Here is a 24704-nt window from a genome sequence, read left to right as displayed (position 1 = left end):
TGGCCATCCAAGCACTCCCCAGGAAAACCTGTTCTAGCCCAGCTGTGCCAGCCTACAGGGTCACGTCATTTCTCTGAATGTGGTCCCCGCCCCCCGTCCATCAGACCAACCCTGCTGTTCCTCAGACTATCAGCTCTTTGGACAGGGACTGTCGTTCATTAGGTCTGTGCAGCGCCTGGCCCAACGGGTCCCCTTCCAATCTCAGCCTGGGCGCCCCGATCTCAGCGGTAGCCGTAGGAAATCCAGACCCAAACCAGGCCCCGCAGGGCTGGGAGACACCGCGCTCTTTGCTGTTTGTAAAACCATTTATCCACAGCTGGAACGCCAAATGGATTACAACCAAAGACACACACGCGCGGAGAGAAAAACGCCCCCGCGCGTGCGCACGACACAACTGGCCCGCTCACCGCTCTCTGCCCCCTGCTGGCGTGCACCAGTAATGCAGCTGGGAAAACAAACAGCCCAGCCAAACCCAGCACTGGGGGCTTCTACCCTCCTCCACAGATACCATGTGGCATCTCGGGGGATGTGGCATCAAGGCAATACAGTGTGTGGGTTGGGTAAGGCACCCGCTAAACCTCTGGAAACCTGGGATTGAGTCTCTGCTCCATCGCTGATTCCCTGGGCGAATTTGAGAAGACTGGGGATTAGGTTACAGTAGGCAGTGGGGAGGGATAAACCCAGAAACACATGGAGATGAGAGCGGACACAGATTGGGAAGTCGATGAGACACACACTAGGGAGTAGAACAGTGCACCGGAAAATAGATTTTCCATTCCCTGGAAAAAAATTGAGTTTTTTGGCCCCAAAATTGCAACTTTTTTTGGCAAGGAAAAAAGTTCATTTGGGGTCAAAATGTTTCCTGTTGGTTAATACTCAACAGTTGGACATTTCTGGGGGTACAAAACACGGCTCTCCAAAAGAAAAGCCATCGCCAAATGAAGTATCGAAAGTTTTGACATTTTCAAATTTGAAAATGTCTATTTTGTATAGAAAATGGAATTGAAATGATACCGGGGGGGGGGGGAGAGGGGCTGGCCTTGTCAACGCCATTGCTTGTTTCAAATGGAAACCAGCTGATTTGACCCTAAAGTTCTGCCCCGCTCTTAGGGAGCAGGTTTGTTTGGGAGGTGAGATTAGGGGAGGGGGAGAGGGGAGGAGAGTGGCGCTTACCTTGGGCAGCTCCCAAAAGCAACCAGGGCCCTGCTCTGGCAGCTGCTCCTAGGAGAGGAGCTAGGGGTCTCTGTGCCCTGTTGCCCTCAGGCACCGCCCCTGCAGCTCCCATTGGCCCCAATTCCCGGCCAATGGGAGCTGCAGAGTCAGTGCTCGGGGTGGGGGCAGTGGGTGAGGCCCGCCAGGGGCTGCGAGGATGTGCTGGATACATCCGAGCGGCAAGGGCAGGGCGGAGGCCTGCCTTAGCCCCACTGAGCCGTGCCCCCCGTCGGCAGGCGATTTCAGCCTGGGCGCCGCACTGTCCAAGATTCCCAGAGGGGTCCCCACCTCCACTCAAAACTGTTTAGTGGCCGGCACATGGAGAAAAGGTTAAACCCCCTGGACAAGACAGGGTGGGATTAGCCAGGTATATTAAAGAGAGCAGCTGGCCAGGGAGAATAGGGATGGGGAGATGGTTAGAGGGGAAACGGGGATCAAAAAACGGTGCTGATTACACACCAAACTGCCTAGAGAAACCCCACACAGCGATCCAGGCCATGAAGGGCAGGAATTCCTCACGCCGCTGGGTTTAGGGAGAGTCAAAGGCGGGTGAGCAACGCTCATGCTCCAGGGCAATTCATAGGGGTCAGGGAGGAAATCAAACCCCCCCCCCCCCATATTGCAAGGCAGCACCTCTTCCTGGCACTATGGGGACTACTGAGCCCCTGCCCTACGGCGCAGTGCCCTGAAGGTACAGGCAAGCTCTGCCATCCATGCATGGTGCCTGCTTCATGTGAGACTGTCGGGGCAGCAGGCGAACCAGCAACGGACCCACACGAGCAGGAGACAGGAGCGTCTAATTGCTGCTTGACTCAGCCCATCCTGACCCCAGAGGGAGGGGAAGAGGGGTTTGCTCCTGACCCCACCCGCAGCCCCCATGAGGAGAGACGGCGCAGAGGGGCTGGGGTCTCAGTCTCAGGCATCTTGGAGGTCGGGAATGTCGGAGAGGATCATGGGAGAGCCCAGCTGCAGCTCCTGCTGGAGGGATTCCATATCGGCTGGGTTCATCCGATGCACCTCCAGCCAGTCAGCCAGCAGAGAGGCAGAGAGAGGGGCTGAATCGCCCTGGCTAGGGGAGGAAGAAGAAAAAACAGATCAGACAGACGCGGGGCTGAGCAGCTAATCACCGTGAGCCCCCAGGAAGGACTGGAACCTGTGACCCAGGGACCTAGTGATGCTGCAGAGCTTCATGGGAGTTGTAGTTCAGGGGCTGTAGTCTGACAGGATGCCCCAGGAGCTCCCTGGGAAAGCTTAACTGTGGGTAGGGCTCCCCAGCCAGTCCAATGAGGGAGCCCGGCTCAGAGGACAGAATGAGATAACCCAGCTACTACTCCCATGATGCACTGCAGCAGCTCAGCCAGAGGGAAGCCATGGGGCATCATGGGAGATGTAGTTTGACCAGGGGGTGCAAGTTATGGAAAGTGGGGGGCAGCTGAAGAACTCGGATGAATGGACCTACAGGGTTAACGCAGTGGGGGGGCTGGGGAGCAGGATGTCCGGCAGCGGCTCTAGCGGCTTCGCGCAGCAGGGAGGGCTCACCTGTCCCTGTTCTCCGCCGCCATGTCAAAGGACTGATTGAGGAATTCCTCCAAATCGAACCCCACGCCGTAGCCCGCTCCACTGCCCTTGGGGGTCACCGAGAAGACGGGCGGCAGGAGATCCTCCACCTGTGATGGCAGCAAGACACAGTGAGCCTGGCCCCCCCGGCGCCCATCTCTCCCACCCCCGCTTATCGGCTCCCCGGCAGAGACGGAGCGGCCCCATCCGGGCCCACCTCGACGGATCTGAGGCGCTGCCCTTAAAAGGGAAAGGCCCCGTTACCTGCGACTTGGAGAGCTGCTGCGTAACCATGGTGATGTCCGGTGACTCCGTGGGGACAGTGTCCGGCAACGGGGCTGTGGCGACCGGGTGCTGGTTGGGCCCTTTGACGCCGCCTACCGCTGGCTCCGGGGTCCTCTTCCCCATCTCCTGCAGGAAGACGGCCGGGTCCAACCCCACGCCCTCCCTGCCTGGGGGCACGAGGCTGCCCAGGGGGCGGCTCGACGGCCCCTCTTGCGGCTGTGCCCCGTTAGGGGTCGTTGGGCCTTCCCCGGGTGCCAGCCTCCCGGCCATGGGCCAGTTCTCTGGGCCCTGGGCCCCAGGCCATGCCAAGCCGAAGGGGGCCTGGAAGATCTGGCCCGGGGCGTATTTGACGCTCAGAAGGCACTCAGGTTTCGACAAAGCTTTGTGGCAAGCCGTGGAGGCCACGAGAACTGGAGGGAAGGGGCCGGGCGGGGCCGGGAAGTACTGCACCATGTTGGGAGCGGGGCCACTGGCTGGGTCTGCAGTCATAGGCAGCACAGTGAGTTTAGCGCCACCGCCGGCTGGCGCCTTCTCAGGGAAACTCAAGAAATCCGACGTCGCAGCCATGTGACTAGCTGACATGGCTGGGAGGTGGCCAACGGCTCCCGGTGGAAGGTGGCCAGTAGGGGTGGCTGGAAGGTGGCCAGTGGCTCCTGGTCGAAGGTGGCCAGCATGGATGGCTGGGAGGTGGCCAGCAGGTCCCAGTGGAAGGTGGCCAGCAGGAGTGGCTGGAGGGTGGCCGGTGGGTCCTGGTGGAACATGACCGACAGAAGTTGTTGGGAGATGGCCAGTGACTCCCAGCGGAACATGACCTGCAGTCATGGCTGGGAGTTGGCCAGTGGCTGCCAGTTGAACGTGACCTGTGGCTCCCAGAACGTGGCCGGCAGGCGTGGCTGGGAGGTGGCTGGGGGCTCCCGGCGGAACGTGGCCGGCAGGCGTGGCTGGGAGGTGGTTGGTGGCTCCCAGCGGAACATGGCCGGCAGGCGTGGCTGGGAGGTGGTTGGTGGCTCCCGGCGGAACGTGGCCGGCAGGCGTGGCTGGGAGGTGGTTGGTGGCTCCCGGCGGAACGTGGCCGGCAGGAGTGGCTGGGAGGTGGCTGGTGGCTCCCGGCGGAACGTGGCCGGCAGGCGTGGCTGGGAGGTGGTTGGCGGCTCCTGGTGGAACGTGGCCGGCAGGCGTGGCTGGGAGGTGGTTGGTGGCTCCCGGTGGAACGTGGCCGGCAGGCGTGGCTGGGAGGTGGTTGGCAGCTCCTGGTGGAACGTGGCTGGCAGGCGTGGCTGGGAGGTGGCTGGTGGTTCCCAGTGGAACGTGGCCAACAGGTGTGGCTGGGAGGTGACCAGCAGCCCCTGGTGGAACATGACCAGTGGCTCCCGGTGGAACGTGGCCAGCAGGCGTGGCTGGTACAGGACCGACAGGCGTGGCCGGGGCGTGGCCAGCAGGAACAAGGTTGCCAGGCGTGGTTGGGGCGTGATCCATGGGCCCATTGAGAGCCAGTTTCTGATGATTCCGGTCAATCATCTTGGTCCATCTCTCCAGGAGGCTGCGGTCGTTCTCGCTCAGCACCAACCCGCCCAGCACGTCGCCGCGCCGCAGCTCCTTGCGCTCCTTCTCCTTCTGCTTCTTCTCCCGCTCCTTGGCCCGCTCCTGCCGCCGCTTGCGCTTCTCCTCCCGCTCCCGCTGCCGCTCCTGGGCCGTCACCGGCTTCCTCATGTCCAGGGGCTCAGGGACGGAGCTCAGGGTGTCTGGGAACAAAGCACAGAGGAGTCAGCTCGCTCCCGGCAGCCCCGGGCATCACCCCCAGCCCTGCCGGTGCCCCTCACTCCCGACCCGCGAGGCCAGAGGCGTCCAACCTAGACAGCTGGCTGGGAAGGGCCCCCTCAGGGTAACGGCCCGTAGAAGAAGCATGGCCCACACCTGGTGAGCCTTCCTGTGTGGACAATTCGGTCACCCTGCAAGTAACGGGTACCAGAGCATGTGACCAGCCCACAAGCCTCTGTTACCTACCAGCTCTGTGTTCTTGGGGAACCAGAGCATGGCCACCTGTCCGCCCTGTGCTCTTGGGGAGCCAACGATGGAGTTACGACCGTTCGCACTTACGACCAAAGCTCCCATGGAGCGGTCGTAAAGGCGGTCCCCGAGTTCCGGACGCAACCCGCGCGTACGAACAGCGCGGTCGCGTGTAACTCAATGGGGTGCGAGTTACGAACGGATCCAGTTACGGCCCAGTGTTTGGTGCGTAACTCGTTCGTCACTCGGGGAGAGGCTGTACAAACAAATGCAAAATATCCCTCTTAGGAAGCATCAAGTGCACACATCCAAACTGGGACCCGAGGAAGAACTACCCCAGAAAAGAATCTGGAGGCCATAATGCGCCATAAGTAAATAAGCGTGAACAGAGTAACACTGTGAGCAAACATCATTCTGGGGAGTATAAGCAGGTGCAAGACACAAGCAGCTCCACTCCAGACCGTACTGTGTCCCGTTCTGGGTGCCACATTTCAAGGAAGATGTGGACAAACTGGAGAAAGTCAAGAGGAGAGCAACAAAAATGATCGCTCGTCTAGAAAACATGACCTGTGCGGGCAGATTGAAAAAACACCTGGTTTTCTTGAGTCTGCAGAAGAGGATTGAGAAGGACAGAATAAGTTTTCAAGCTTGTTACAAGGAGGATGAAAATGTGTTCTTCTTAACCTCCGAGGATAGGACAAGAAGCAACAGGCTAAAATTGCAGCAAGTGCAGTTTGGAATGGAAAGCAGGACAGATTTCCTGCCGGGGTGGTTATGCTCCGGAACAGAGTGTCTAGGGAGGCTGTGGGATTTCCATCTTGGAGGTTTTTAACAACAGGTTAGACAATCACCTACCAGCCGCCGTTAGGGCAGGGGAATGGCCCAGATAACTATGGGTATGTCTACACTACCCCGCTAGTTCGAACTAGCGGGGTAATGTATGCATACCGCACTTGCTAATGAAGCCCGGGATTTGAATTTCCCGGGCTTCATTAGCATAAGCGGGGAATCGCCATTTTTAAATCCCCGCTGCTTCGAACCCCGTGTAGCGCGGCTACACGGGGCTCGAACTAGGTAGTTCGGACTAGGGTGCCTATTCCGAACTACCGTTACTCCTCGTGAAACGAGGGTAGTGTAGACATACCCTTACTGAGGTCCCTTCCAGTCCTCTACATCTCTGATTCTAGGAAAATCAGAAACAGAATCCAAGATTCCTGGCTCCCAGCCCCCGCCACCGCCCTGCTCTCACCACTAGACCTCACTCCCTTCCCGCATCCCAGCCTTTCACCTTTGTTCTTATTGCGCAGCGCCGACTTCAGCAGCGCGGCCTTGAGCGCCGCCTTGGTGTCGTCCGAGATGGCCCCCTCCCTCTTCGGTGGCAAGGCTTCCGGCTCAGCCTTTACCTCGGCCGGCCCCTCGAGGTTGGGGGGAGCCCCAGGCGAGGTCAGGTCTATGGTCTCCGGAGGGTAAGGGACTTCCACGGGGGCTGGCGACTCCATGGCATAGTCTCCCCCAGTGGATCCGGCGCTGGGCATGTCCACGTCCTGGCAGCGCAAGGGGGCAGCAGCGGGCGGGGCGGCATCGGCCGGCCGGAGGGCGGGTTTGAAGCTGATCTGCCGGCGGATCCCTTCGCGGCGCTCATGGAAGTCATGGATCTCGGCCACAATGGCCTCCTTGATTCGCTCTTTGGTGAGGACCTGCTTGTCGAAGTCGAAATCGAAGGCGGGCACGCAGTCGGGCTCGTCGTCTGGGTCGTGGTACTTGGCCACGAAGGGGTGCTTGAGGGCCTCGGCCACGGTGATCCGCTCGCGGGGGTCGAAGCGCAGCATCTTGGCCAGCAGCGCCAAGGCCGAGCGGTCGGCCTGCTGGTAGAGGGTCTCCCAGGGCACCGGCTGGCGGGAGGGCAAGCTCTGGATGTAGGCACGTACCCGGTCAGCCCCGATGGCGTGGATCACCTTGGCGGAGGGCGTGCCCAGCACCGTCATGATCAGCTGCAGCTGGTGGATGTAATTCTTCCCGGGGAAGAGCTGCTTGCGGCCCAGCATCTCGGCAAAGATGCAGCCGACGGACCACATGTCAATGGCCTGCGTGTATTCATGCAGGGAGAGCATGAGTTCCGGGGCCCGGTACCACCGCGTGGCCACGTACTCGGTCATGAAGTATTTGTACTCGTCCGGCTTGGTGCACAGCCCCCGGGCCATGCCGAAATCCCCGATCTTCAGCTCGCAGTTCTCGTTGATGAGCAGGTTGCTGGGCTTCAGGTCGCGGTGGATGACGTTGGCCGAGTGGATGTACTTGAGACCCCGGAGCAGCTGGTAGAGGAAGTATCGGACATGTTCCAGCGTGAGGGGCTGGGAGGAGTGGATAATCTGGTGAAGGTCGCTCTCCATCAGGTCTAGCACCACGTACCTGCCAGGGGGTGGGGAGGTCAGTGGGGAAGAGGACCCAGAAGTCCTAGCTGCCAGCCCCACCCTCACGTTCACTCACTAAACACCCCTCCCTAGAGACCCCAGAGGTCTAGGCCCCCGCACAAGTCTCCCTGCTCAACCCTACCTCTTCCAGAGCCGGGGAGACAACCCAGGAGTCCTGGCTCCCAACCCCACCTAGCTCTAACCACTAGATCGCACTCCCCTCCCAGGACCAGGGATAGGCCTCAGGAGCTCTGGCTCCCAGCCCCGTACGCCACTCTCCTAGGGTTGCCAAATGGACACACTTGACATTACATCACAACCTACATTCCATCTTATTTAGAAAATACCAGCCAGTTCTATTGTCTCAATTTGTTTCCCGAACTGAAAGCTCAACCACTGGACTGTCCGGTTCAAAACCAGACACCAGGCGACCCTACTCCCCTCCCAAAGCTAGGGACAGGATCCGGGGCGGGCGCTCACACGGATCTGAAGTCATCATAAGGCACCGCGGGTTTCAGGATGTCTTTGATGGCGATGATGTTGTCGTGCTTGAAGTGTTTGAGGATCTTAAGCTCGCGGAGGGTCCGCTTGGCGTTCATCACCACATCGAAGGCGTTGGGGATCTTCTTGATTGCCACCTGCTGGCCTGGAGGGAACCAGAGCAGAGAGGGTCAGAGTAGAGACGCCATCCCCTGCGCAGCCCTCCCCTATGGAACCCAGGAGTCCTGCCTCCCAGCCCCAAACTCTGACCCCTCTAGGCCTAATTCCCCTCCCAGGGCTGTGACTAGACCCAGGAGTCCTGCCTCCCAGCCCTCCTCCCGTTCTAACCCACGAGCCCCCATGCCCCTCCCAGGAGTGCGGCTGGGTCCGAGCTGACCTGTGGACCGGCGCCGGGCGGAGCTGACCACGCCGTAAGCTCCGGTGCCGATGGTCTCGATGACCTCGTACTCGTCCCCCACCTCGAAGGTGACGTCGAGGGAGCGAGCCTTGAGGATGGCCAAGTTCTTGGCTGCTACGGTGGCCCGGTGCGCCGGCTCCCGCTTGTCCCGCTCCTCCGCCTCCTCCTCTTCTTCCTTCCGCGGCTCTGCCATGGTGCCTGCCCCCTGCTGAGGGAAGGCCGGGCAGGGGGAGATCAGGGAGAGGCTCCCTGAGAGAACCCAGGCATCCGGGAGTGGTGGTGCAGGCAATGGGGGGTGGGGGGGTACAGGGCCTCAATCAGCTGTGGTGGGGGAGGGGAAGAGAGAACTAGGAGAGGGTGGGGTCACAGTGCACGGAGCCTGGCAGGGAGGGGGGCGGGGCCTGGCAGGGAGGGGCGGAGCCAGCAGGGTGGGGGCGGGGCCTGACAAGGTAGGGATGGGGCAGGAGTCTTGGGGACTGGGCACCATGGGACCAGGCCTGGCAGGGAGGGGGCGGGGCCTGGCAGGGCGGGGGCGGGGCAGGAGTGTCTCTGGGGTGGGTGCCATGTGACTGGGCCTGGCAGGGAGGGGCGGGGCCTGGAAGAGAGGGGCGGGGCTTGGCAGTCGGGGGCGGGGCCTGGAAGGGAGGGGCGGGGCTTGGCAGGGAGGGGGCGGGGCAGGAGTGGGTGCCATGTGACTGGGCCTGGAAGGGAGGGGCGGGGCTTGGAAGCCGGGGGCGGGGCCTGGAACGGAGGGGCGGGGCGTCATGGGGCAGAGACTCTCTCCCCTTCGCGGAGGGGCCGAGGGCCGCTGGGGGCGGGGTTTCCCCAGGGGGCGGGGCCTCGCGGCCTCTCTCACCAGCTCGCGCCCCGCGCCTCCCCAACCGCGGGCCGGTTCCCCCTCGGGTCCGCCGCTCCCAGCGCCTGCCCCGAATGCCCGGATGTGGCGTCGCCCCGCCCGCCCGGCCAATCACGGCGGAGGAAGGGGCGAGACCCGCAGAAACGCGCAGGGGCCGGGCGGCTCCAAGTCCCGCCCACTCTCTGGCGGATGAGCCAATCGCGCGAGGGAGAGGGCTTCCTTACGCAATTCCCGCCCTCCCAAGGCGTGGCCAATCACGGGCTAGCTTCTTGAGAAATTAGCCAATCAGAGTAGAGGAGCAGGGCGACGGCGATTTTTACCGAAACGCCACCACCTAGCAGGGATTGACCAATCACAGAGTGGTTCCCAGCCAATCAGAAAGAGAGTGTCTAACCTAAACCCCGCCCTCTCTTAGGGATAGATGGACCGAGCAGCCAGTCAGAAAGAAAACTGATTCGTCTTTTTTATACATCCCTCTTACTCCCTCTAGCCAATCAGCGATTACTTCCTCATTACTGCTATCCAATCAGATCGCAACAGTGGGCGAGGCGGGGGGGGGAGGGCCGGGAATTTAAAGGGCCAGGCAGCCCTTTGTAGGGGAGAGGCTGAGAGTGTTCGAACAGCGCCTGGAGGGGCAGTGGGGGCTAGTGGTTAGAGCAGAAGGGCCAGGGAGGGCAGTGGGGGATAGTGGTTAGAGCAGGAGGGCCAGGGGCCAGGACTCCTGGGTTCTAGCTGAGGGAGGGCAGTGGGGGATAGTGGTTAGAGCAGGAGGGCCAGGGGCCAGGACTCCTGGGTTTTAGCTGAGGGAAGGCAGTGGGGGATAGTGGTTAGAGCAGGAGGGCCAGGGGCCAGGACTCCTGGGTTCTAGCTGAGGGAAGGCAGTGGGGGATAGTGGTTAGAGCAGAAGGGCCAGGGAGGGCAGTGGGGGATAGTGGTTAGAGCGGGAGGGCCAGGGGCCAGGACTCCTGGGTTCTAGCTGAGGGAAGGCAGTGGGGGATAGTGGTTAGAGCGGGAGGGCCAGGGGCCAGGACTCCTGGGTTCTAGCTGAGGGAAGGCAGTGGGGGATAGTGGTTAAAGCAGGAGGGCCAGGGGCCAGGACTCCTGGGTTCTAGCTGAGGGAGGGCAGAGGGGGATAGTGGTTAGAGCAGGAGGGCCGGGGGCCAGGACTCCTGGGTTCTAGCTGAGGGAAGGCAGTGGGGGATAGTGGTTAGAGCGGGAGGGCCAGGGGCCAGGACTCCTGGGTTCTAGCTGAGGGAGGGCAGTGGGGGATAGTGGTTAGAGCGGGAGGGCCGGGGGCCAGGACTCCTGGGTTCTAGCTGAGGGAGGGCAGTGGGGGATAGTGGTTAGAGCGGGGGGGCCTGGGGGCCAGGACTCCTGGGTTCTAGCTGAGGGAGGGCAGTGGGGGATAGTGGTTAGAGCGGGGGGGGCTGGGGGCCAGGACTCCTGTGTTCTGCCTCCAGCTGTGGGGCGGGTGGGGCTGGGAGTGACAATCCCACTGGAGCCTGGGGAGGGCAGGGGACGTGACAGGGCGCACAAGGGCTCCTGGTGAGTCCATGGAGGCTGAGTCCAGCAATGGCTACTAGCCAGGCTGGGCAGGGTGGGTGTCCCTGGCCTCTGTGCCAGGGGCTTGGAACGGGCGACACTGGGCTAGCTGAACCTTTGGTCTGTCCCTGTCTGGCCGCTCTGCCCCCCCGCCCTAGGAGAGGGGAGTTAGTGGGGTCTTTGGGCCCCCAGCCGCAGGGTGAAATGTCGCCCCTAGATTTTGGGGTGGGTAAGCACAGTGTGTTCCCCTCAGACCTGCCCTGCTTGGCAGGGCTAAGAGCCGGGCTGCCTCCTGCGAGGCTGAGAAATGAGTCCAGCTCAGTGCGTGTATCAAATTTCTGGCCATTCGGGGGTGGTTGTGCGAGAGAGAAAGAGATTCTGTGTGTGTGTGTGTGTGTGTGTGTGTGTGTGTGTGTGTGTGTGTGTGTGTGTGTCTGTGGCCTCGGTGTGGGTGTAATTCTGGCTGTCAGCATGTGTGGGGGAGAGCGATTGTGCGTGTGCCTGTGCCTGTCTATCTCTGAGCATCGCTCCCTGGCTGGGTGTGTTGGGCCCTGCTCCCAGGCACACCCCCTGTGGGTGATAAACTCACCGAGCGCAGAGCAAACCTAACCTGTCACCCAGCTGGCCGCACCTTTCCCCGGGTTTCCCTGTGGACGCAGCACACAGCAGCTCCTGGGCTCTCTCCCGGGCTCAGGGAGGGCAGTGGGGCCTGGTAGTTACAACAGGGGGAGCCAGGATCTGCCCCTCATGGCTTCCAATCCCCCCCAACTGGGCTGTCTCTCGGAGGAGTTCTCCTGCCCTGTGTGCCTGGACTGGCTGCGGGCTCCCGTCACGCTCCCCTGCGGCCACACCTACTGCCAGGGCTGCATCGAGACAGCGTGGGGCACCATGGGGGTCCCTCCAGCCTGCCCTGAATGCCGGGAGCTCTGCCCCGACCGGAGATATGCCCCCTGCAGGCTGCTGGGCAAGCTGATCGACCAGGCCAGGGGGGTGAGCCCTGGTGGGGCAGGGGAAAGGGCGCGCCCAGAGGGCAGGGGCCAGGGCTACAACGAACCCCGGAAGATGGAGGGAGAATGCAGCAGGGAGATCCGCGGGGGACCAGCCACGCACGAGAACCCCACCCACCAGGCCACCGTACAGCACCAGGTGAGACGGGGAGCCTGGGCTCTGTCCCCCACTCTGGGGGGAGAGTGGGGGCTCTGGCCTGTGATCCCCCACCCTCACCTCCAGCCTGTTTCCTGCCCTGTAGGAAGAGCCGGCCTCAGCTGAAGCCCAGCTGGAGTCCAGCCTCGCTCAGCTCCTGCGGCTGAAGAGGGAGGTGGAAGAAAGGATTTGGAACCACCAGGTACCTGGGGCTGGGTGGCGGGAAGGGCAGGAGCCTGGACCCCCCCCCCCACATGGGCTCTGGGGGCCAGCAGGGCCGAGTAGCTGTGAAGGGCAGGGCTGGGGGTATCTGTGACTATGCCAGAGACTTGAGTCTTCCCATCGCTGGGAGATAAGAACAGCAGAATGGCCAGACGGGGTCAGACCAAAGGCCTGTCTCACCCAGTGGGCTGACGGCCAGGCCCCGGAGGGAGGGAACACAACAGGGAAGCATCAAGTGTTCCCTCCCCAGCTCCTGACAAACAGAGGCCAGGGACCCCATCCCTACCCAGCCTGGCTAGTAGCCACTGATGGACCTAACCTCCAGGAATCTATCTAGCTCTTTTTTGAACCCTGCTAAAGTCCTGGTCTTCACCAAATCCTCTGGCGAGGAGTTCCACAGGTTGTCTGCGCCCTGCGTGAAGAAAAACTTCCTTTGGTTTGTTTTAAACCCGCTACCTGTTCATTTCATTGGATGACCCCTAGTTCTGATGTTATGGGAGCCAGTAAAGAACTTTTCCTTGCTCACTTTCTCCACACCTGTCCTGATTTTATTGACCTCTGTCATATCCCCCCCAGTCTTTTTAATCTCTCTTCATATGGGACCCGTTCCAAACCCCTCCGCATTTTTGTTGCCCTTCTCTGAATCTTTTCCCATGCCAAAGGTAGTTTTTTGAGGTGAGGCAACCACATCTGCACACAGTATTCAAGATGGGGCTGTACCCTGGATTATCCTCGCTCCCTTTCTTAACGATTCCCAGCTTTCTGCGTGTTTGCCTGGCGCTGCGCATGGAGTTACCTGGTCCGCAGTGGAGATGACTTACAGAAGGATCTCGAGAGCCGGGGGCCAGACAGTAGTAGCCACAGAGAGTAGTTAGGTAGAAGCTGCTGGATACTCGAGTAGCTGGAGGAATATTACTCCAGTGTAACCTCGAGGTGCCTGGCGGTTGTATTAGCGAGCACGTGGGCTGCTGGGTCCCCAGAGAGGGTGAGCAGGATGCAGGCAGGTACCTGGGAGCGCTAGCTCCTGGGGTGCTGGTCCCGCTGCATCCTCTGGGCACTGGGCGGGTCCCTGTTCTCCAGGCGACGGTGCTCGGCCTGGGGGATCACATCTCGGCGGAGTTCGGGAAGCTGCGGGGCTGGCTGGCCACCCGGGAGGAGCAGTGGCAGATGGGGCTGCAGCAGGCGGGCAGCAGGCAGCTGCGGGCGCTGGAGAGGAACCTGCAGGAGCTGGAGGGGAAATGCCACGCGGCGCGGGAGATGCTCACGGAGACCCAGGGCCCCCTGCCCCAAGGGGACGTTGCGGAGTTCCTGATGGTGAGTCCAGCGCCCCCTAGTGTGGAAGAGCCCCGTGTCTGCTCCCCACCCCACGCAGGGAGTCCCCGGAGCTGGCGCCCCAAGTCCCACACAGGGCCTTAAAGAGACAGAGCTATACTTATTGCTTCTCTCTCTCTGTGTCCGTCCCTCACAGGACATCAAATCCTTCCTGACCTGGTAAGTCCGCCGCGTTCCTTGGTCCCTCCCCACACCCCCTTCCCCATTGCTCAGTCCCTAACACGCTGTGGCCGGGGCGGTTCTCCCCCCTTATACAGGGCGAAGCAGCATCTGGCTACGCCTCGTGGGCCAAATACCGGGTCCATGTGGCAGATCCTGGGGCAGTTTAAAGGGCCAATCCAGTATACTGCCTGGAAGGACATGAAATCCATCCTCAGCATCGGTAAGAGAAAGGGGCCCAGCAAGGGGTGCTCTCCCCTGGCAGGCAGGGCTGGTGCCAGGGGGCTCTGTGGGTCAGGGAGGGGGCAGGGCCCAGCAGGGGGCTCTCTCCCCAGGCTGGCCCAATGCACCAGGGTGGTGCTAGGGGGCACTGTGCTGCAGGGGACCAGCAGGGGGCGCTGTCTTCTGGCAGACAGGGCTAGCCCTGTGCCCCAGGGTGGTGCCAGGGGGCGCTGTGGGGCAGGGAGGGGTCAGGGCCCAGCAGGGAGTGCTGTCCCCTAGCAGGCAGGGCTGGCCCAATGCACCAGGGGGTGATGTGATGTGCTGCAGGGGACCAGCAGGGGGCACTCTCCCCAGGCAGGCAGGGCTGTCCCAGTGCACCAGAGTGGCACTAAGGGGCATTGTGCTGCAGGGGACCTGCGGGGAGCGCTCTGGGTTGGCCCAGTGCCCCAGGGTGGTGCCAGGGGGCGCTGTGGGGCAGGGCCCAGCAGGGGGCGCTCTCCCCTGGCTGGCAGGGCTGGCCCTTAGCAGCTCAGTGCTGCAGGGGGCCTCGATTTAACCCTCCCTCCCCCACCCCCTTCTTGTCCCTCTCCAGATCTGCCGCAGGTGACGCTGGATCCCACCACGGCTCATCCCTGCCTGGTTCTCTCAGAGGATCGGACCCGGGTCCGGGACGGACACCACCGCCAGCCCCTCCCCGACACTCCTGCCCGCTTCGATTTCTGCGTGGCTGTGCTGGGCGCGGCGGCGTTCGCCTCCGGGAGGTGCTACTGGGAGGTGGAGGTTGGGGAGAAGCAGGCATGGACGCTGGGCGTGGTCCATGCCTCCATCAACCGCAAGGGGAAGATCCAGGCCTCCCCCAGCAAGGGCTTCTGGGTCATTCGGCTCCGGGGCGGGACTGAGCTCATGGCCAAGGACACGCCCCCAGTGGTGCTCCGCCCCCGGAACCTGCCCCACAGGATCGGGGTCTACCTGGACTACGAAGGGGGCCAGGTTTCCTTCTACGACGCCCACAGCATGTCCCACCTCTATACCTTCAGCGCGCGCTTTGCAGAGAGAGTGTATCCCTATTTCTGCCCTGGGCTGTATGATTCGGGGGGGAATGCTACCCCCCTGAAAATCTGCCCCCTGCCCTGAGTCAGCCTTACCCTGCTCCGGGGCCAGACGGAGCTGGTGCCCCCTAGCAGGGAAAGGCCCCTTGTCCCATTTCCCCAGCCCCCTGAGCCAGCCAAGCCCCTGCCCAAGGGCCAGCTGGCAGCTGGTGCCCCTAGAGGGGTTAGGCCCTGTGATCCATTCCCCAGCCCCCTGAGCCAGACAATGGATTATTGATGAATGGCCATCATCCTCAGACTCGTCAGAGCCAGCTGTTTGGTTCTCCGAAGCAAGAAGGAACGGAGCACAAGGCCAGACTGCACCCTGCCAAGCAGGGACTCCAACAAGATCCTCATGGACATGCAACCCAGCACGAACCCCCAATGTTTCCTCTACTCTTTTCTACCCATGCGTGGATTTTTTCCATCTGTGTAGAATAAATTTTGTTATGTGCACCACAGTGTGTGAAGATGTGCACCACCAGGAGAAACACCAACCTAGCGGTGGGTGCCCTGCTAACCAGCTAGGCAGTATTCGAATTTTTCCTGCGTCCCGCTTCCAGGGAATGCTGGCTCCCAGCGCGATGCCCTGGCCGGAAGAGCTAGTGTGGTCCTGGGGGCACACACAGGGGAATGGCGAGTAGGAGCTGAGAGGTGATTCCCACTGGGGCCCTGCTGCTGGGGTCCTGTGTCCAGTTCCGGGGCCCCCACTCAAGGACAGTGATGGATCGGAGAGGGGGCAGAGAAGAGCCGTGAGAAGGGTCAATGGGTCAGGCAGCCTGCCTGAGAGAGATTCCCGGAGCTCTGGCTAGTTCCAGGAGCACAGAGGGCTAAAGGGTGACTTGGTCGTGCTCTGTAAACACCTCAGGCAGGAGCAGAACAGTGATCAGTGGCTGTCCAGCCTGGCCGACACAGGCCTAACACAGCAGTTCCCAAACTTTTCGGCATCGTGCCCTCTTTTTGATTTTTGAGGAACCCTCACGCCCCCGCTCCCAAAAACGTAGCAGCAAAATTCAAAGTGGGATTGACGGGGGGGTGCGTCTGGGTTGCCTCGTGCCCCCCCTGGAATTTTTTCACGCCCCCCAGGGGGCACACCCCCCAGTTTGGGAACCCATGGTCTAACAGGAACCAATGGCAGACCAGTTCAGACTGGAAATAAGGGGCATCTTGGGGAACTCACCCTGAGGACAAGAACAGAAGGCTACGTCTAGACTGGCATGATTTCCGCAAATGCTTTTAACGGAAAAGTTTCCCGTTAAAAGCATTTGCGGAACAGAGCGTCTAGATTGGCAGGATGCTTTTCCGGAAAAGCACTTTTTGCGGAAAAGCGTCCGTGGCCAATCTAGACGCGCTTTTGCGCAAAAAAAACCTCGATCGCCATTTTCACGATTGGGGCTTTTTTGCGCAAAACAAATCTGAGCTGTCTACACTGGCCCTTTTGCGCAAAAGCTTTGCGCAAAAGGACTTTTGCCCGAACGGGAGCAGCACAGTATTTCCGCAAGAAGCCCTGATTTCAGACACTAGGAAGTCAGTGTTCTTGTGGAAATTCAAGCAGCCAGTGTAGACAGCTGGCAAGTTTTTCCGGAAAAGCGGCTGATTTTGCGGAAAAACTTGCCAGTCCAGACACAGCCAAGGTATTGCAGTGGGACCCTGAACGCCAACTGCAGATCAGCTGTTCTTGCGGCTACACCGTGAAACGACAGTGTGACAAACACGGCTGGGTGAGTGTTCACAAGTAAAGCTGCTCCTGGCTACAGCTGGTGGGGCATTTTCCAAAGAGGGAATATGTTTGTGTGGGGAAGCATGCCATGGAAACACTGGGATGACATTTCCGGGAGCAGGATACGGGGGGGATCAGATCAGGGCATTTCAATGTTTTGTTTGCTTGTTTCATTTTGATTTTTTTAATTTTATGTGACCTAATTCTCAACTAGGCTTGGAAGAATTCGATTGGCATCTGCTAATGTTGTAAATGTCAATTTTGCCATCCACGTTCCCAAAGTGATGAAAAACTATTCCACTGGTAATCATGGACAGAGAATCAAAACACAAAATGTGGCATGAGAATTCAGCCTTTGTCATGAAATAGTTGTTGGGCACACACAGAATTTCCTGCAGCTCTGACACTTTACACTGATTAAATTTTTAAAAGTTTAAAAATAAACATCAGCATCTGTCCTGAGTAGAAAATAGAAATCTAGTTCTCCCAAGCTGAATATTCATGGCTATAAATGTAAACCAAAATTAAATTTAAACTATGTGCTGTATAGAATATTTAAATGATAAATGTGTGCATATGCAAACTATATTTCATACACAATATGTCATAGTGTTTACACTTGTACATTTACTATAACTATACATCATTGTTCATAGAACATGACTTTTTTAAAGATTGAAATTGGAACAAAGTGATTTTTCCCCAAAATGTCATTTTGCAGGACTTTTAACAAAATTGTTTAGAAACCAAAAAGGTGAATTTTGACCAACACAATCAAAATAAAGCCCAAACCTGAACGGCATTTTGTGTTTATTGAGCCCTAATGGAAATTGTTTTGATTAGGAAAACCCTGACATTGCAGTTAGTACAAAAGCTGATTTTCTTCTATTTTTATCAGAAAATAATTGTGTGTGTGTGTGTGTGTGTGTGTGTGTAAAATGTACAATTTGCATTTTCACTTTGTTATTATGAGGAAAAGTCAAATATCGAATTGGGTGTAAATAGAAGGATTTGATTCAGTTTAAGCAGAAAGTTAATGTATCTGACTATTACAAAAATAATTTCTATTCCGTTTCCACTAGAGAAAGTGAAACATTTTCACTTTGGCTGTGTCTAGACTGGCCAGTTTTTCCGGAAAATCAGCCGCTTTTCCGGAAAAACTTGCCAGCTGTCTACACTGGCCGCTTGAATTTCCGCAAAAGCACTGACTTCCTACTGTAAGAAATCAGTGCTTTTTGTGGAAATACGATGCTGCTCCCGTTCAGGCAAAAGTCCCTTTTGCGCAAAAGGGCCAGTGTAGACAGCTGAGATTTGTTTTGCGCAAAAAAGCCCCGATCGCGAAAATGGCGATCGGGGCTTTTTTGCGGAAAAGCGCATCTAGATTGGCACAGATGCTTTTCTGCAAAAAGTGCTTTTGCGGAAAAGCGTCCGTGCCAATCTAGACGCTCTTTTCCGAAAATGCTTTAAAACGGAAAACTTTTCCGTTAAAAGCATTTGTGGAAAATCTTGCCAGTCTAGACGTAGCCTTTGTGTTTTAAAAAAAGCAGCACAATTGAAAAAGCGAAGATATGTCATTGTTATATAAATATGAACTTGCACCTAGTTTTGATCAGATGCTGCCTTAAATATTGCCTGTGGTGTAAAGCGCTTTCATTGGGATCAAGCGGACATAAAATGCATTGGTTTATGTTCCAAATAGGGATTTTTGTTTCATTCCACCAGGCCTGAGGCCTGTTATATTTAAAAAATATATCCAGTTGTTTTGATGGGGAATAAAATCAACATGGGTGAGTTTTGTCTAGTTCTGGTGGGGGGGGGGGGGGAGTTGAAGGATTTGATTTCCTATCAAGTCAGCGCGGGGTGTAGGCTGCTAAAATACTTGGAGGCTGGATTCGTGTCCCTGCAGGTCTGTGCTGGACTCTCCAGGAATTAAAGATTAATCGTTCTTGGAAGACGGCCACGCAGGGACCCCTCCAGGAACATGGCCAACAAAAACGGGTGGCTCCGGTTGGGGTCCAGTGCCATCACCCCACCTGCCCTACGGGGGCTGCATGTGTGGGTGCTTAGAGGGGGCTGGGGGTGCAGGGGGGGCTGTGTGCGAGCAAGGGGGTGCAGGGTTGGGAAGCTGCGGGATGCCTGGTGGGGTTATACAGACTGGGGGGGTTGTGGGGGGGCCCTATGCGTGTGCCTGGGGTGTCCCTAGGGGCTAGGGGGTGCCCAGAGGGCCATGGGGCGGGTGCAGAGGGGGCGCTGGGGGCCCAGGGCACCGCCCCCCACCCCCGTGGGTTCGGGGCTCCGGCTCCAGCGCTCCCGAGCGCCAGTTCAAAACCCCCGCCTAGGAAGTGCGTAACCGGGAGCCGCTTTAGCGCCGGGACCTTCCTGCTGCCCGCACCCGCCCACCCCCGGCCCTGGGCTCGGCGCCGGGTGGGCCCTGGGGCCGGATCGGGGCCCCCCGCGGGGATCCAGCCGCCCGCTCCGCGGCGCTGGTGAGTCGCGGCCGCCCGGAGCCAGGGAGCGAGCCGAGCCCAGCAGCCTCCCCGCATCCCGGCTGGCCCGGGGGCGCGATCCCCCCCAGCCAGGACCGGGGCGCACGGGGCGGGGTCCCCCCAGCCTGGACCGGGGCGCACGGGGCGGGGTCCCCCCAGCCAGGACCGGGGCGCACAGGGAGGGGTCCCCCCAGCCAGGACCGGGGCGCACGGGGAGGGGTCCCCCCCAGCCAGGACCGGGGCGCACGGGGAGGGGTCCCCCCAGCCTGGACCGGGGCGCACGGGGAGGGGTCCCCCCCAGCCAGGACCGGGGCGCACGGGGAGGGGCCCCCCCAGCCAGGACCGGGGCGCACGGGGAGGGGTCCCCCCAGCCTGGACCGGGGCGCACGGGGCGGGGTCCCCCCAGCCAGGACCGGGGCGCACGGGGCGGGGTCCCCCCCAGCCTGGACCGGGGCGCACGGGGAGGGGCCCCCCCAGCCTGGACCGGGGCGCACGGGGCGGGGTCCCCCCAGCCAGGACCGGGGCGCACGGGGCGGGCCCCCCCCAGCCTGGACCGGGGCGCACGGACCGGGGCCCCCCCAGCCTGGACCGGGGCCCCCCCAGCCTGGACCGGGGCGCATGGGGCGAGGACCCCCCAGCCTGGACCGGGGCCCCCCCAGCCTGGACCGGGGCGCATGGGGCGAGGACCCCCCAGCCTGGACCGGGGCCCCCCCAGCCTGGACCGGGGCGCACGGGGCGGGGTCCCCCAGCCAGGACCGGGGCGCACGGGGAGGGGTCCCCCAGCCAGGACCGGGGCGCACGGGGCGGGGTCCCCCCAGCCTGGACCGGGGCGCACGGGGCGGGGTCCCCCCAGCCAGGACCGAGGCGCACGGGCCGGGATCCCCCAGCCAGGACCGGGGCGCACGGGCCGGGGTCCCCCAGCCTGGACCGGGGCGCACGGGGCGGGGTCCCCCCAGCCTGGACCGGGGCCCCCCCAGCCTGGACCGGGGCGCACGGGGAGGGGTCCCCCCAGCCTGGACCGGGGCGCACGGGGCGGGGTCCCCCCAGCCAGGACCGGGGCGCACGGGGAGGGGTCCCCCCAGCCAGGACCGGGGCGCACGGGGCGGGGCCCCCCCAGCCTGGACCGGGGCGCACGGGGCGGGGTCCCCCCAGCCAGGACCGGGGCGCACGGGGCGGGGTCCCCCAGCCCTCTCGGGGGGTGACCCTGGGTTCAAGGCCGCTGAGCTGGGCTGGGCCCAGTCCCTTGGATGCCAGCGCGGGGCAGCAGGCTTAGCGCCCGGGCTAGGGGCTGTTGGGGGAGCACCTGGCTCGCTTGCTGCCCCCCCCTTTGTCAGCCTGGTTGCAGATTTGCAGATTTCTTCCTCCCCCCCCCCCATGCTGAGTGTCCCCTCCACAGTCCGGGACCCCACCCAGCACCTTGTCCTGGGGAGAGTTGCAGTGCTCCCCCCCCCGAATTGGGCCCCGAGTGTGTGTTCACACCCCCCCCTTCCCAGTAATTACATCCTGCAGCCTTTCAATCCCGGGGACTAGAACCCGGAGACCCGGCTCCCAGCCCCCCCCCCAGCTCTTCCCAGTGGACCCCGCTCCCTCCCAGAGCCAGGGATAGGGGCTCGGGGCCCAGCACTCCCTGAATTTCTCTCTTCTTGGCGCAGTGCCAGTCATGAGCGGGGCAGAAGAGCGCAGCCCCTCTCCGTGGGCGGAGGAAGAGCCCCGGAGCCCAGCTGGCTCGGAGCGGGAGATCTCGTGTGACATCCAGTGCTGGTCGGATAACGAGGAGTGGGGGCCAGACAGCCCAGCTGGCATTGGAGCAGTTGGAGACATCCTCTCCCAGCCGGACGGCAGCCCCGCAGCCTACGGGACCAGCTACCCTCGTGGCTTGCACCATGACGGCAAGCTGGGTCTCCACACCGCCTCGCACGAGGACAGCGAGCTTGGGTTGCACGCTGGCTCAGATGAAGATGGCGAGCTCGACTTCCACCATGGTTTGCACGAGGATGGTGCACTGGGACTGCATGACGGCTTGCACGAGGATGGTGAGTTCAGGCTGCATGCCGGCTCAGACGAAGACGGTGAGTTCGGCTTCCCTGCTGGCTCAGATGAAGAAGGTGAGTTCGGGCTGCATGCCAGCTCGCACGAGGACAGTGAGCTCGGGTTACACGCTGGCTCAGATGACGATGGTGAGCTCAGCTTCCATCGTGGCTCAGAAGAAGACAGCGAGCTCGGTTTGCACACTGACTCGCACAAGAATGACGAGCTAAGCTTCCCTCGTGGATTGCACGAGGATGGCAACGCCGGGTCGCACGCCAACTCGCACGAGGATGACGAGCTAAGCTTCCAGGGTGGCGCGCATGAAGACAGGGAGCTCAGGTTGCACGCCGACTCGGATGAGGATGTCGAGCTCAGTTTCCGTGGGGTTTCGCACGAGGACCGGGAGCTCGGGTTGCACGGCGGCATGGGGAACCCCCCTGCCTTTGATCTCGCTGGCAGTTCGCACCCAGCCTCTGCAGCGTGGCCTCCCCTGGGCCACCCACCTTCCCACCCTGCCCCGTCGGCGCGCCCCTTCCAGTGCCCGGAGTGCGGCAAATCCTTCGGCTCCAACTCCACCCTCGCGCAGCACCGCCGCATCCACACGGGGGAGCGGCCCTACAAGTGCGGGGAGTGCGGGCGGGCCTTCAGCCGGGGCTCCACCTTCCTGCAGCACCAGCGCACCCACACCGGCGAGCGGCCCTACAAGTGCCCGGACTGCGGCAAGGCCTTCAGCCGCAGCTCCAACCTGCTGCAGCACCGGCGGGTGCACACCGGCGAGCGGCCCTACAAGTGCCCGGACTGCGGCAAGGCCTTCAGCCTCAGCTCCACGCTGCTGCAGCACCAGATCATCCACACCGGCGAGCGGCCCTACAAGTGCCCCGACTGCGGCAAGAGCTTCAACCGCAACTCCAACCTGCTCAACCACCGGCGCACCCACACCGGCGAGAAGCCCTTCCCCTGCGGGCTGTGCGGCAAGCGCTTCTCGGAGAGCTCCACCCGCACCCAGCACCAGCGCACCCACACCGGCGAGCGCCCCTTCCGCTGCGCCCAGTGCGGCAAGGCCTTCAGCCTCAGCTCCACCCTCATCCAGCACCAGACCACCCACTCCGGCGAGCGCCCCTACCAGTGCCCCGACTGCGGCAAGGCCTTCGGCCTCAGCTCCACCCTGCTGCGGCACCGGCGGGCCCACGCCGGCGACAAGCCCTTCCGCTGCCCGGACTGCGGCAAGGCCTTCGGCGTCAGCTCCCACCTGGCCCAGCACCGGCGGGTGCACACCGGCGAGCGCCCCTTCCGCTGCCCGGACTGCGGGCGCGGCTTCGGGCAGAACTCCCACCTGGCCCAGCACCGCAAGGTGCACCGGGGGGCCGGGGACGCCGCCCGCCCGCCCGGCCCCCTCTACATCTGCGGCGACTGCGGGAAGAGCTTCCGCCAGAGCTCCCACCTGGCCCAGCACCGCCGCACCCACACCGGCGAGCGCCCCTTCTGGTGCGGGGACTGCGGGCGCGGCTTCTCCCAGAGCTCCAAGCTGCTGGAGCACCGGCGCACCCACACCGGCGAGCGCCCCTACGCCTGCCCCGACTGCGGCCGGGCCTTCGGCCACAGCTCGGCCCTGGCCCAGCACCGCCGCACCCACACCGGCGAGCGGCCCTACGCCTGCGGGACCTGCGGCAAGAGCTTCAGCCAGAGCTCGGCGCTGGTCCAGCACCAGCGCATCCACACCGGCGAGAAGCCCTACCGCTGCTCCCGCTGCGGCCTCAGCTTCCGCTACCTGCTGCAGTACACGCGCCACCAGAAGGTGCATGCTCAGGAGGAGGTGCTGGGGCAGGAGCGGGCAGGGGCGGCGCCGGAGCCCTCTGCGGCGTTAGAGGGGGCGCCGGAGCCCTCTGCGGCGTTAGAAGGGGCGCCGGAGCCCTCTGTGGCGTTAGAGGGGGCTCCGGAGCCCTCTGCAGCATTAGAAGGGGCGCCGGAGCCCTCTGCAGCGTTAGAGGGTGCGCCGGAGCCCTCTGCAGTATTAGAGGGTCCGCCGGAGCCATCTGCACCATTAGAGGGGGCGCCGGAGCTTTCTGCGGCGCTCGAGGTGGTTCCAGACTCCCCTACGCTAGAGGTGGTGCCGGGGCTCTCTGCCAGGCTCAGGGTAGTGGCCGAGGAGGGGGCGACAGTGGTGCTAGGCATGGGGGTATGAAATTCGCCCCCCCTTCCCCACCAGGGCAGATGTGGGGGACGCGGCAGAAGTGACGACGGAAGGAAGAGGAGGTGAAGGTAATGGGGGGCTGAGAGAAGAAGAGAAAAGTGGGGCGTAGGGGGAGACACATTGGGAACCCTCTGAAATCGATACGAATTAGCGGGCAGGTTTGGGTCTGAACGAAACGGCTTATACAGCCGGGGGGGGGGCTGGGAGCCAGGACTCCTGGGGTCTGTCCCTGGAATTGGCAGGGGAGCGGGGTCTAGTGGGTAGAGCAGGGGTGGGGCTGGGAGCCAGGACTCCTGGGTTCTCTCCCCAGCTCCGAGAGGGATGTGGGGCCTAGTGGGTAGGAGCGGGGGGGGGGCATGGATGCCGCTCCGGGTTCCCCGCTGCCAGGGGGCTGTTAGGTTAGTAGAGGCCGTGCCGTAGGGAGATGGGGCTATTGCCTTCGGGGCGCTGGCTGAGGCCGGCAGGTGGACGGGGACTAAACAGGGAGTGAGTTGACCATTCACAACCTCACCGCTGCCGCTGGCACTTAATAGACAGGACTCTGATCCCTCCTCTTCCCCCCTCCAGCAACACAGAGGGAGTCCCCATTAGACCGGAAGTTTAGCCACAGCTCTGGGGGAGAGGGGAGTCTAGTGGTTAGAGCCGGGGTGGGGGTTGCTGGGTTCTTTGCCCAGCCCTCCCTCTTCACTGTCATTATGTCACCGCGAGGGGCATGCCACGCTGTGCCTCAGTTTCTCCATTTTTAAATTGGGGATCAGTAATGCTTCCGGGGGGGGGGGGGGGTTCCTCGAGTTTAACCCATGAACATCTATGCAGCCCCATGGGATACCCTGTTACTGACGCCCAGAGGGATTGGGGAGTTATTCCCACACGCCCACTTCCTGCTGCGGTGCGTGGGTCCAGGTTTATCATCCCAGCTTGGGGTGGGGGGCAGCAGAGCCGGGGGCGGGCGGTAGCTGGTAGCCACGCTCTCAGCCGGGGCCCTGTGTTCCTGGCCCTTCTTGTAATAAAGACCTATTGGCATAGCAGCAGCTGTGTTCTTCTGTCACACGGGTTATGGGTTTCCATTCCCCCCCGCTCCCCGCTCTAACTTATTAGCCCCCACGCCCCTCCCGGATCCTGGGAGGGCTCTCGTCGGCCTGTGACGGGTGTGCGTGTGTACCAGCAATCCAGCATCCTCCGCCGGCCGTCGGAAGTGTGCCCAAAGGTTTGCGGCAGGCAGCCTCTGTACTCATCGCTTTCCGCATGGCCCTCTCTTCGGTCTCCATGCGGCGGGGGAACCCACGGGCGTGGCCCGTGAAGGTCGGGGTCTCAGAGACAACACAGAGACCCCCTGCTCCAAAGC

General features: G+C 61.7%; 3 protein-coding genes across 4 annotated transcripts; 2 read left to right on the top strand and 1 right to left on the bottom strand.

Moving 5' to 3' along the window:
* Positions 1-286: 286 nt before the first annotated feature.
* On the bottom strand, positions 287-9373 carry MAPK7 (mitogen-activated protein kinase 7). 2 transcript variants are annotated; one of them, XM_075928718.2, is made up of 7 exons: positions 9227-9373; positions 8350-8578; positions 7953-8118; positions 6350-7470; positions 3034-4796; positions 2752-2879; positions 287-2281 (listed from the first exon to the last, which is right to left on the bottom strand). In XM_075928718.2, exons 2-7 carry the CDS (start codon positions 8561-8563, stop codon positions 2128-2130), a joined length of 3546 nt encoding a protein of 1181 aa, XP_075784833.2. In that variant the 5' UTR covers positions 8564-8578; positions 9227-9373; the 3' UTR covers positions 287-2127. The 2 variants fall into 2 exon arrangements, with proteins under 2 accessions (XP_075784833.2, XP_075784834.2); XM_075928719.2 differs by having other exon boundaries at positions 8350-8575; positions 9227-9326.
* A 1303-nt stretch (positions 9374-10676) lies between these two features.
* Positions 10677-17571, top strand: LOC102463037 (E3 ubiquitin-protein ligase TRIM69-like). Its single transcript, XM_014579172.4, has 6 exons — positions 10677-11914; positions 12018-12113; positions 13214-13447; positions 13602-13624; positions 13723-13847; positions 14439-17571. The coding sequence occupies exons 1-6, from the start codon at positions 11516-11518 to the stop codon at positions 14978-14980; spliced, it is 1419 nt and encodes a 472-aa protein (XP_014434658.3). The 5' UTR covers positions 10677-11515; the 3' UTR covers positions 14981-17571.
* A 1422-nt stretch (positions 17572-18993) lies between these two features.
* Positions 18994-24384, top strand: LOC106732765 (uncharacterized). The gene is made up of 2 exons (XM_075928720.2): positions 18994-19140; positions 20793-24384. Exon 2 carries the CDS (start codon positions 20801-20803, stop codon positions 23348-23350), a length of 2550 nt encoding a protein of 849 aa, XP_075784835.2. The 5' UTR covers positions 18994-19140; positions 20793-20800; the 3' UTR covers positions 23351-24384.
* Positions 24385-24704: the final 320 nt, after the last annotated feature.

The sequence above is a fragment of the Pelodiscus sinensis genome, chromosome 5 (assembly GCF_052426305.1).
Source record: "Pelodiscus sinensis isolate ZL-2025 chromosome 5, ASM5242630v1, whole genome shotgun sequence".
NCBI classification, from domain to species: Eukaryota; Metazoa; Chordata; order Testudines; family Trionychidae; genus Pelodiscus; species Pelodiscus sinensis.
The sequence above is the reverse complement of the archived record's forward strand: the minus strand, read 5'-3'. Positions and strand labels throughout refer to the sequence as shown.

Excerpts from the sequence above, each read along its gene's own strand:
- MAPK7 (XM_075928718.2), bottom strand. The coding sequence starts at position 8,563 with ATGGCAGAGCCGCGGAAGGAAGAAGAGGAGGAGGCGGAGGAGCGGGAC. Across the intron at positions 7,471-7,952 it reads TATGATGACTTCAGATCCGT|GTACGTGGTGCTAGACCTGA; the intron begins GTGAGCGCCCGC and ends ACCCCCTGGCAG. Across the intron at positions 2,880-3,033 it reads AGCAGCTCTCCAAGTCGCAG|GTGGAGGATCTCCTGCCGCC; the intron begins GTAACGGGGCCT and ends CTGCCATCACAG.
- LOC102463037 (XM_014579172.4), top strand. The coding sequence starts at position 11,516 with ATGGCTTCCAATCCCCCCCAACTGGGCTGTCTCTCGGAGGAGTTCTCC. Across the intron at positions 13,448-13,601 it reads ACGTTGCGGAGTTCCTGATG|GACATCAAATCCTTCCTGAC; the intron begins GTGAGTCCAGCG and ends CGTCCCTCACAG. Across the intron at positions 13,625-13,722 it reads ATCAAATCCTTCCTGACCTG|GGCGAAGCAGCATCTGGCTA; the intron begins GTAAGTCCGCCG and ends CCCCTTATACAG.
- LOC106732765 (XM_075928720.2), top strand. The coding sequence starts at position 20,801 with ATGAGCGGGGCAGAAGAGCGCAGCCCCTCTCCGTGGGCGGAGGAAGAG.